General features: G+C 35.2%; 1 protein-coding gene across 3 annotated transcripts in view; it reads left to right on the forward strand.

Moving 5' to 3' along the window:
• Positions 1-12393, forward strand: part of LOC127454132 (raftlin-like) — a 183156-nt gene that overhangs the window by 94539 nt on the left and 76224 nt on the right. For 2 of the 3 annotated variants that reach the window (XM_051721112.1, XM_051721114.1), the window contains 2 exons: positions 982-1090; positions 5355-5781. In XM_051721112.1, the coding sequence (XP_051577072.1) occupies positions 982-1090; positions 5355-5781 (536 nt within the window). The remainder of the gene's footprint in view (positions 1-981; positions 1091-5354; positions 5782-12393) is intronic. The other variant, XM_051721113.1, reaches the window with a different exon arrangement.

Here is a 12393-nt window from a genome sequence, read left to right on the forward strand (position 1 = left end):
CATAAAAAAGCTAAATCAGTATGTGGTGTGATCACCTTTGGCTTTAAAACAGCCCCAATTATCCAAGGTACACCTGGACACAGTTTTTCTTGGTTGTTGTCAGATAGGATGTTCCAAGCTTCTTGGAGAATTCACCACAGTTCTTCTATCTATTTAGGCTGTCTCAGTTGCTTCTGTCTCTTTATGTAATCTCAGACTGACACAATGTACAGTGGGGGGCTTTGTGGGGGCCATGACATCTGTTGCAGGGCTCCCTGTTCTTCTATTCTAATCATTTCTATTTGCAAAAGTAATGTTTGGGAGTCTAACATTTATATTTCCTATTGACACACTAAAGCTGAAGATATAAATAACCATCTTAAGACAAATGTTTTTGTGAAACATCTTATGTGCCTAAGACTTTTGCACAGTACTGTATGTTCTGAAAATGGTTATAAAACGGAAAAAAAATGGATAGTTCCGAGTCTTCCGACTCTGATTGGATGTGTGACCACATATTCTGCGAACAGTCTCGCCCTAAACTCCCAACATTGGTCGAGCCATTTTTGCTGTGTGGGGCTGGTCAGAATGCTCCAACAAATAGAGCCATGTTTTGATAGCGCCCACAGTATTACTTTTTGGAGGGAATCAATAATACGAATCACTTATAGTTGACATATTAAGCTAGGATAGGAGAAATAAATTTAACATAGAAATAATGACCATTTACAAATGCCCAAGAAAATCACCATACACTGAAAAAGCAACATTAGTGTATTAAAGTTGCTCATTTAGTGAAGATGTGTTTCCTTAGCACTCTTAGCCACTTCCAAGTCAAAATGTTTCCAGTAATGAGCCACATAAACAGATGTTTTATGTCTCATAAATGATTCCTTCCTTACAGTATAATCAGGTCGCTTTTTGGTGATATATCACTGCTCTGCACCTGTTTAACAGTCGTAATTTCTTTATTAAAACCCATATTCCCATCTTTCTCCTCAGTTGGGAGAAGAATCCAGCAGACTTTGAGCCGTACCATCTGAAACTGGAGGAATGTATGTCTGCAGAGCAGATTCCCAGCACGGAACACATCCAAGGCTATGTGAAAAAAGTAAGAATCCCCTTTATAGCTTCTCTCACACACCTGGAACACATAACTGATGCTGTGTTCCAAAATATAGTAAGCTGTCTAAAGAAGGAGCATAAATCTCAGTAAAGGTGGAACTTAGTATTGTATGTCATTTTGCTTCTCAAGTAAATGTATCTTGTTTTAAGAATGTTTAGATGTGTTTACTTTAAAACAAGACTGAGGAACAAAGTGTTATTTGGAGTGTAAGGAATTGGGAAACAGAGGGATATTCCTGTTTCTTCGCATATAGATCACATACTTGCTGAGGTTTGTCTGCGCCTCACATCCTAGCGTGATTAATCGCAATGAGCTGTCATGACTACGATCCTTCCCCCCAATGCATCAAACTCGGAAATTATTCAGTGCCCTCTCACCGAAGGAGGAGCCGGGTGAGAAAATGGTTTCTTATCTATGCAATTTCATTTGCATCATTGTTGCAAATATAATGACAGGACTCCCGGCATCAACGTTCAATATGAATTAAACAATGATACTGGAAAGGACGAGCCTGTTCCCGGTTTAATTTTCGAGAAAATAACCTGCACACCTCGCCGAAACTGATCCCGGTCGTGTGGGTGAAAGCTCGGAACCCGGCCCTCAGGCTGGCCTTTATTAAAGCGACATAATGGAAAATGGCATCATTAGCATTCCTTGACAGATAACGATTCAATTCAGTTTGATGAGAATTCAAATATTGTAAATGCAAACTGACAATAAAGTGGTAGATGCCTCAATGATTTGGGATGCAGAGGGCGGTCAGTTGTGGACCGCTGCCATTGTAATCAGTGCTTGCTAATTTCAAATAGATGATGGTGAGCAGAGAGGGTGCTGGTGTTGCAATATATTGCCTTGAACTGCGTTTTATTGTTAGGGTAATGTGGCATAATGTTCCTAAAATGAGGAAACTTGAAATGAAAGTACTTTCTCAGACAAAACTTCTTATCTTGTTCAACAACACAATGTGATACAATATAAGTTTGTGCAATATAAACCACATGGCAAGGTCACAGGTTTACAACAACAACATAATCGTGCTGAAAAGACAAAATTCGATCATTATTTTGTCACCCTTATGTCATTCTAAACATCTGTTATCGCAAGACCTTTCAACATAATCGTGTGCAGGATATGAATTTAAGATATCTATAATTACATTTTCACTAGTAAAAATGCTCATATTTAACATCAGTAATTGGGTTTGCACTAGGAAAAGCATTAATTCTTGATTTCAAATGACGTCATCAACCATTATTGTTATCAAAAGTACTTTTTGATATCTTTAACTGCATTTTACTAGTAGAATTTCACATTTAATCCTAATATTAATAAATCAATTAATGTCCCTTGTGTTTCATATCAGGACTAGTTTGCACCTATTTTCATTTTAGCATTAAATGCTAAAGTTGATTTCTCATTCGTGCTTTTTATTGTTATTTTCAGGGTTATGTTTATTGGCACGTTGCTCAACAACGAATGGAGACAAACTAGTGCAAAAATGAAATACAAGGGGCATTTATTGATTTATTTAGTGCTTCAATTATTATTTTCATTGTATATTTAATGATAGATTTAAATATTTATTTAAAGTATTTATATTTGAGTAATTTAGCCTTCTATAGTAAATATGCAACAAAAAATAAATAAATCTGGAACTTGGTTTTCACTAGTGGCAATATTCATTTCAGATAGCTGTAATGTGTTTATAATTAGTAAGATATCCTTTTATTTTTCTTCAATGTAACGATATCTAAAATTAATTTCCAGATACAGTATATGGAAAATAACATTTTTGCTAGTTGTAAATTGATTCTTGATATCAGGAATGGACATTTTAACCGTTTCAGCTCTGAAGGTGTTTTTTAAGATTTCCTGTTTTGGTGGCATACTCAAAATTAAAGGCTTATAACAAAAAAAAAACAAAAACAAAAAAAAAACAGAAGGGTCAAGTGTTTGATCAAAAAATCTTTCTAACTTTTCTTATTTGGCATTATATGTATCTGGGTGTAAATAATGTGGCTCAGAAAAAATGCTTTCGTTTTGTTCCCAATTATGTCAACTGTAACTGTGAAAAATGTTGTGTCGATATGACAAAGCAATCAAAGTTATAGCATTACAAATATAATTTATCATAGTGCCCATAAACGTGTCCATGTGTCCAAAAGCCTCGCCAAACACATTAATCATTATAATTGTACATAGGAACTAATTACACATGCAAACACAAGAATGACTAAAGGTTTGCATAGCATGGAGACATGATTTTAGTAATGAGATTTCACGGAATGAGTGCCTTTTGACTCAATGAGTCTGCATCGAGTTTGTGTCATTTACATGGCGCCATCTCCTGGTGGCCATATGTAACACTGTGCTTCATGTGGATTATCTAATGATCTATGCGTCCGATTATCTTATGTGTGGGCTAGTTTGAAAGATAATCACTTCCTCTAAGTAATGGTATGTGATATTTAATTTTTTGTGGCATATAAGCAACACCAACATAATTGTCAAAGACATACTTAGCTATTACTTGCTATATTTCTTTCTGTGAGTAAAATAGGCTGGTTTTATTCTACTCTTTGAGAGCTTTCCAACAACATATGACACATGGCTATTTGATGAGTTTGATGTTTTTACCGATTACAATAATTGTTTTTTTATAAATGATCAAAACAGAACATTTCTGATTTGTCCGCAAATTTCAAAGCACTTGTTCAGTTTTGGTCATAATGCCTGCATGCATCGGAAAACAGAGCTTCTAAGCTTTCAAACGATACCTATTTTGTGTTGGTCAAGACTAATAATATTTTGATGATTTATTTTGCCCATCCGAGCATAAAGGGTTAACTAGTAACAATGTTATTAGTGTGCAAATTATTTATAAAATAAATTAAAACAATTCCAGGTGATATGTCAACTTAGAGTTTCAACTAGTATCAAATTAATTATAGATATCTGTAATTGCGTATTCAACAGGAGTGTATCACAGAATTACTGTGAAATTCTACTAGTGAAAATACAGTTACAGATAGCAGTATTTATGTTTTATTTATGAAGGGCCAAATTGCTCAAAACTAAATAATTAAATATTTTAATATTTAAATAAATAATTAAATACATAATGAAATCATTCAAATAAACTAAAAATAATTAAATTAATGATTAGATCACTAAATAAATCAATAAATGCCCCTTGTATATCATTTTAGCACTAGTTTTCATCCATTTTCATTTTAGCTATTTCTCTGGTAACCCTGAAAAATGGGAAGACACAAAGCTTGTGCTTATGAAAGATCAACCATTTTTCATTTAAGCACAAGCTTTGTGTCTTTCCATTTTCATGCTTACGGTTATCGGCACGTCACTCAACGAAAGTGGCCGTCACCTTTCAAAATCGATTTCTTTGGACTTTTGTGAGTTTTGGCATGTTTTTCTTCCACACTGCAACTATAGCTGAGCTTGGTACAATAAGAGTTTTTTTTTTTTTTTTTTTTTTTTTGTGAAGTGCCGATAGCCGTAACCCTGAATTTTTCTTTCTTTTTGTTTTTTTTATCTAAGCTAATGCTTAAATCAAAAATCAAACCAAAGATAATGCTAAAATGAAAATGGACCCAAAATAGTCCTAAAATGAAATAAAAACAGACATTTATTGATTTATTTAGTAATTTAATGATTCGTTTATTTATTTTTATTTTATTATCCATTTAATGATTTTTACAAATATTAATTTAATGATTTAATTTAAAGTAATTTGGCCCTCCATACTTCCACGAGTAATGATGTCATTTTTTGGTATCAAAAATTAATGTTTTTACTAGTGTAAAACTAATTATTGATATAAAAAAATAAGCATTTTTTCCAGTAGTAAGTCTTTTGCTGATATCAAGAATTAGCATTTTAACTAGGGAAAATGTCATTATAGATATCTATAATTCATATCCAGCACATGATTCAATGTCGAAAGGGTGATAATATGCTGATATTTATTTCGTTGAACACTAGTACTGATATTATGTGACTCATCATTACACGTGTCACGGCAGTCCCAAGGTGACATGTCTATTGTGTGGCGCTAAAAGCGAGTAAAATGTACTCCCAATCGTATGAGGATTTTAAGGTGTAATGCTCTATTGAGGTTATAAATTTCAGTCAGTTCGTCACACAAAGCTATTGTATGACTTGGAATATAGTCATATTCAGGTCCAGCATGAAAGCTATATTTAGTCATATTCTGTCTCTCTCTCCTCAGCAGATCCAGGATGCTGCGGATCAGGGCATCATGTTTGTGGGCTTCATCCAGGAGCCAGCTGGCCTACGCCCACATGTGCTGCGGCACGGAGAACCAGAGGAACCTTCGCTCTCCCTGCACTCCAGTCCCAGCTCGCTGCATGGCTATGGGCTAACGCCCAGCCCAAGTCCCCTGGAGGAGCCGGAGCTGAGAGACGAGCCTGGAGCGGAGAACCAAGCGAAGAACGGGGGAGGTGAGGATCACACGGAGGACGTGAGAGCTTCTGAAGGTGGAGATGGAAATGAGCTCTTTGATGAGACACCGGGCATGTTGAAATCAGGATCTGGCGAAACACAGCAAGGAGATGCACTGACACACAACAACAATGACATGGCCAAAATCACAGACACAACCGAGAAACCAAGCAGGTTGACCCTGGCTAAGAGTGGTGGGTTGATTTGTATGTATGTTTAGATCAAACTAAATCATAGATCAAAACATAACTAATTTTGAACAAGAAGATTCAGATGTACAGTAGTTTCAATATATCATGTTGCCCAAGGCGAGATTAACTCAATAATTTACCAAATACAATTTACTGAATATCTCAATATTTTTGTATTTGCTATGAAATGGCTTTATAGAGATGGTTATTTATTTTATTTAGAGGAGCAATAATGCAAACAAAAGAGGCTTTGGTGCCAAGTAGATTCAAAATGTTACAGTAAACATACAGTAAAAATCTAGTAAAAATTATATATTTTCGTATCTCACAAATAAAACACAAGGAATGATGATATTTAATCACTTTAATCTTTATGCATTAATATAACAATGCATAGTAATGCACAGCGATATTTACCTACATAGATTTAAAAAATAAATAAATTAAGTGCTTAAAAAAATCACAATAACATTTCTGGGTGATGTAAAAAGGAAAACGTTAAAGGGTGATTCTTATGAAACCTAACATGAAATACCCTGGTCATATTTAACCCGAAATAAAAAAGAAAAAAATAATAATAAAAAAATACATTATATTTAGGATATAAAGCATGTATATGAGCACATTTTACCCCCCAATTCTCATTACAGTAATGCATATGGACGTTTTACCTTAACTATTTCCATTGTGTTTAATGATGATTCTCATTACGTTACATAGTCATTTATTTTTTTTTACTGTATTATGCAGTTGTACAATGTTTTTTTTTTTTTTTTTTTTTGTATATATTAAACTCAGCTCAAATGAAAGGCAGTACCAAGGGAGTACAACTATGATGTATAGTACATCTGGAGTGGTGGTGGTGTAGTGGACTAAAGCACTGAACTGGTAAGTGGAAGGTTGTTGGTTCAATCCCCACAGCCACCACCATTGTGTCCTTGAGCAAGGCACTTAACTCTAGGTTGCTCCAGGGGGATTGTAAGTCGCTTTGGATAAAAGCGTCAGCCAAATGCATAAATATAAATCTTTACAACTTTTTTTTTTTTCACATTGCGGTAATAATATCATAATGACCATCTTTTTTCATGTTGCTCTAATTAGGATTGGGGAGTAAATTTGCACAACTGTCTAGACAATAATGTCACAATGTAAAAAATTTTAATGGTCCTGAAAATAAGCTTCATTTCCTATATGCAAAATATAGTTTATTGTTTGTTTCTTTTGATTTTGGAGTAAAATACGTGCAGGACATTTATTTGACAGGTTATGTGTGAATCAACCTAAATCGTTGTTTTGAAATTATTACATATTGCGATGGACATACTAACATTTATTTCAACCAATTCACAGAAATTACAGACTCTAACAGCATTTTTGCTACTGAGGTTTAAAGGAATATTCCAGGTTCAATACAAGTTAAGCTCAATCGACAGCATTTGTGGCATAATATTTATTACCACAAAAAAATCATTTAGATTCATCCCTCCTTTTCTTTAAAAAAAAAAGTAAATCTGGGTTACAGTGAGGAACTTACAATGGAAGTGAATGGGGCCAATCCATTAACGTTAAAATACTCACTGTTTCAAAAGTATATATATGGGGAGTATATATATATATGTATATATATATATATATATATATATATATATATATATATAGGGTAAATTGTACATGGATTGCGGAGAGTAGCGTGAGCCTCCACATGCTGTGAGTCTCCGTGGTGTCATGCACAGCGAGCCACGTGATAAGATGCGCGGATTGACTGTTTCAGAAGCAGAGGCAACTGAGACTTGTCCTCCACCACCCGGATTGAGGTGAGTAACCGCACCACCACGAGGACCTACTAAGTAGTGGGAATTGGGCATTCCAAATTGTGAGAAAAGGGGATTAACAAAATAAAGATAAATAAAAAAGTATATATATATATATATATATATATATATATATATATGTATGTATGTATGTAATATAATGTAAAGACGACGTAACGGAGTAAGCCACCCTAAAAAGCCTGTAAAAATGATGATTTAAATAACTTTACAGCTCAAATAATGCACAAGTTTTAGTAGAAGAATTAATGTAAGTGCTTTTATAAAATTATAAGCTTCACATTTCTGCATTTAAACTATCCAATAATTGGCCCCATTCACTTCCATTATAAGTGTCTCACTGTAACCTCGATTTTAGCTTTTTTAGAAAAGGAGGGACAAGTCAAAATTTGAAATGCAAAATTTGCATTGTGGAAATCCAAGTAATCCAAGTACAAGTAAGTATTGCCAAACTAGTCTAATGACACATTCTGGCTAAACATGACTCTTTTAAATGAAGTGATTACAGCACTAAATCATTTGTCTTCTGGATGACATGCACTGTGACAGCATCTCACAGGCCTGTATTTGTCTATTCATTTCTCAGAAAAGTATTGTCACAGAGTCTTCAAGTAATGCTTTGACATATGGGATTGGGTAGACTTGGCATTTACAGAAACACACACAGCGGGTGCGAGATTAGGCTATGTTCACCCTTTTGTTTTTTTCTCGCCAGTAACCAGATGGCAAACCTCATTCTCAACATTAGCTAGGGAGCCATTTTTTGCTAAAACCGTGGCATTGTGCACAGTGCTCACCGCGCCATGTGAATGATGCATGCTGGTAGTCCTGTGCCGGCAGCCCAAGTGTCCATCTGGATGAAGAAGTGACATCGTCAGCAGTGAAATTATCGTACGGTCTCCACTGGTGGCCTCACGCCATGCCGGTTTCTCTCATTCAAACAGCAAAATGATGGCTGCCTGGAGTCCATTCGAACAGTACTGTGTCATTAAGACTTACCACCATCACTAATAAATATAGTCATTTCCTCACACAAATCGCTTGAATGCTCTTGGTGAACATCTATAAAACATTATGGTGCTGGTCAGTGTGAAATTCTCACAGCTCAGATGAGGTGCAGGTTTGTCAAAAGGTTTTTTTCACCCCGCAGTGTACGTAGCTGTGAAACTATATTTGAAAAAGCATTGCATGCTTATTTTGAGTTGTCAATTGTAAATGACAGTGCAGACTTTTTTGCATGAGTGGTGCAAATAGTCACATGACCAGAGCTTTTTAATTTCACTGTGCTCGTGGATAGATTATGTGTGTCAAAACTCCATAAAAAGAAGCAAATAAATCCTGTCATAATACACTTACAACTACCATATTTTGTACACAATTTGAATTGAGTTGTGTTGTATTCATTTTCTGTTGGTGGGGTAGGTTTTGTGTGGATGACTGAAAAATGCATGTGGATGAAGCACATTTTGTCCGCTAATGTTTATAAATATATTGCGATTAATCGTGATTAACAAAAAAAAAATTATGCGATTAATCATGATTAAATATTTATATTTACGTTTGACAGCCCTAGTATACATATATTGCATTAAAATAATTAAGCCTCTTTTAATAACATTTTTGCATTTGGACTATTTTTATTATAATCAAGCACATTTCCCCATGCAAATCTCATTATCGTAGCACAAAAAAAAAAAAAAAAAAAATGATCTCATTCTTATTATGTTACATATTGTATTATATACTCATTACTCACATTACAATCATCTCATATTGTAATGTGAAAAAATTATATATTATTTAAATAGTTTGGTAGTCATGGTAGTATTTGCTGTACAGCCTTGAATGTATTCTGTATTTAATTTGACACAAAAAAAAAAAAAAATTGTGTGACAGTAATGAGAATTTTGTTTCAATTGCCATTGAAAGTTATTTAAATTACAGAAAAATAAATCCATGTATAATGTTGGTCAAGGTAGGGCTGGGCGGTCTTTCAGATTTTTCCGGTTCATTCAAATTTACGTTTTGATAAAAAATGTAAAAAAAAAAATGTAATCAAGAAATCAAGATTTTGCATAAAAATATTGAAAACGCTAAAGTTAGATACGTTGTAAATCCACCAAAGGCTGAAGAAGGAAGAGAACAAGAATTCATAGCGCTTGTCTTTATGCCGCTCCCGATCTGATCAACTACACATGTGTGGCGCACTCCAAATGAACGTGACAGGTTAACAACACAGAGACTGACATAAAAGTCAGTGGTAATATTTCCAGTATGATTGTACACAGTGTGATTGTAGCTCAACTTCGTCCATCATGCAGGAATACACCGGATTAAGACCATAACTGGCCTCGGCGTGCACATGAACGGTCTCCTTTCTTTTCTTTTTACCCGTAAAAAAGCGTTAGTTATATGAGAGTTACGGTTGCTTAATTTCAAATCATGGAGAGGCTAACATCAAACAGCAACCAACCGCTCCTGTAACCACGATGATTCAGATAGATCGCTAATTATTGCTTTGTTCTGTGACATGTTTCAAGTGTACTGCATCTATAGCCAACATTTGGCAAGCGATCATTTTGACAAAACTTTGCTAGTTGAATTGTAATGATAAATCATTTTATATTGCTGCACTGCTCAGCATGAACCGCTAGAGGATGCGTCTCTATCTGCAGGGGTTTATGAATATACGCACAAATTGTTTGATATAAGAGTACTTTCTAGATAAACTTGATAAGTTACAGATATTGATTTCTAGATAACTTTTTAGATAGACTTGTTTTAGATAAAATGAATATCTACACTGGCTAAGAATTATTTTGCATTTTTTATTCTATTATTTCTGAAAATCTGGGTTAATTAGATTTTAACTTATTTTACATTTACACTCTGTTGACAACTTCCCCCTGTGGTGCATTTGTAAATTTTTCTTGCACACCTTTGTTTCCTATAATGAAAAAAACTTGGATTTCTCTAACCAGGTTGCCTTGCGTTCTAATGAAGAACATACCATTTGAATCAAGTTGGAGTACATTTAAAAGTTGAAAAAATCGAATCGTGAATTGTGAATCATCCATAAGTTTGATAAAAATCGAGATGTAATTTTTTTGCCATATCGCCCAGCCCTATGTCAAGGTTTCTTGAACCAACAATGCTGTCATATAATTTTTCATGACCATTTTCCACCCTCTCTCTGACCCATAGAATTGAACTGGCTGTTGCTACTGTACCTTTAAGACTTATATATGTTAATGACCTTTGTTATGATTGGCTAACCTCTGCGTACCTGAGTAGTTCACACTGTCGTTCATCAATGTGGGCAAAGGTGGACGGTCATATGTTAATGAGCACATGTTGCGATGTTAGACATTTAAAGTTTTCTGAAAACTGCGTTTTTTGCAGTTTAGTTTGAATAATTAATTAATTTAATACTTTTGAACTTTGGAGGACAGTATATATGCATAGTACATCAAACCCTTTTATTTTAAAGCATCAAGAAAAATCTGGTTTTCCATGATACGTCCGTTATAGGCAAAAGCAAAGAACTTAGAGCGAAATTACCCTTTTTGAATGTGGTGCAATATAAAAGTAGGAGTAAAATGGAAGTTTTGTGATTAAAGTAATGTGTTTAACAAGAAAAGGGAACGAAAGGGTACAAGTGACACATTTTGAGTTTAAAAATATCTATTTATATCTCAAAGTAATGACTGTTTCAAAAGGAGCTGGTGGGAAGCAATCCACGTCCAAATATTTCCATAGTTATCAGCTCCTCTGAAGACGGAGGTCAGTACATTGGGGGGATTTATTTAGAAATGTGTTCGTGTTGATGTGATGCAGTGCAAATGCAGAGGATTAAGCAAGCACAGCATTGATGTTGATGACACATCATGTTCTTTGGCAGTGCTAAATGCAGATATACAAAGTGTTTGACCTTGTCAAAAGGGTCAGGAATGATCACACAGAGTTTGGAGGAATGTAAGGGGTTGTAACTCTACTCGTTTGCTTGTTTCTTACTCATTGTCAAATACATCAAGCCCCTTTGGAAGTTAGAAAACATAGATATGGGGGGCCTGGGTAGCTCAGCGAGTATTGACGCTGACTACCACCCCTGGAGTCGCGAGTTCGAATCCAGGGTGTGCTGAGTGACTCCATCCAGGTCTCCTAAGCAACCAAATTGGCCCGGTTGCTAGGGAGGGTAGAGTCACATGGGGTAACCTCCTTGTGGTCACAATTAGTTGTTCTCGCTTTCAATGGGGCACTTGGTAAGTTGTGCGTGGATCGCGGAGAGTAGCATGAGCCTCCACATGCGGAGTCTCCGTGGTGTCATGCACAACGAGCCACGTGATAAGATGCGTGGATTGACTGTCTCGGAAGCGGAGGCAACTGAGACTTGTCCTCCGCCACCCAGATTGAGGTGAGTAACCGCACCACCACGAGAACCTACTATGTAGTGGGAATTGGGCAATCCAAATTGGAGAGAAAAGGAGATAAAAAAAGAAAAAAAGAAAACGTGTTTGTCGTAAAATGCCGTCACTTTCATTGCACTTTTGACATTTGTGTCATCTGCTGTAACTGACTGTATTTAGACCTTTATGGCAGCTAGAACTATGTTTGAATAAATAAAATTTAAAATTAATATTCTGGAATCAATACAAGTTAAGCTCAATTGACAGCATTTGTGGCATGATACTGATTACCACAAAAATGCATTTCCTTTTCTTTAAAAAAAAACTGCAAAAATCTTATAATGGAAGTGAATGGGGCCAATTGGTACATTTTAAAATAC

This window comes from Myxocyprinus asiaticus, chromosome 16, assembly GCF_019703515.2.
Source record: "Myxocyprinus asiaticus isolate MX2 ecotype Aquarium Trade chromosome 16, UBuf_Myxa_2, whole genome shotgun sequence".
NCBI lineage: Eukaryota > Metazoa > Chordata > Actinopteri > Cypriniformes > Catostomidae > Myxocyprinus > Myxocyprinus asiaticus.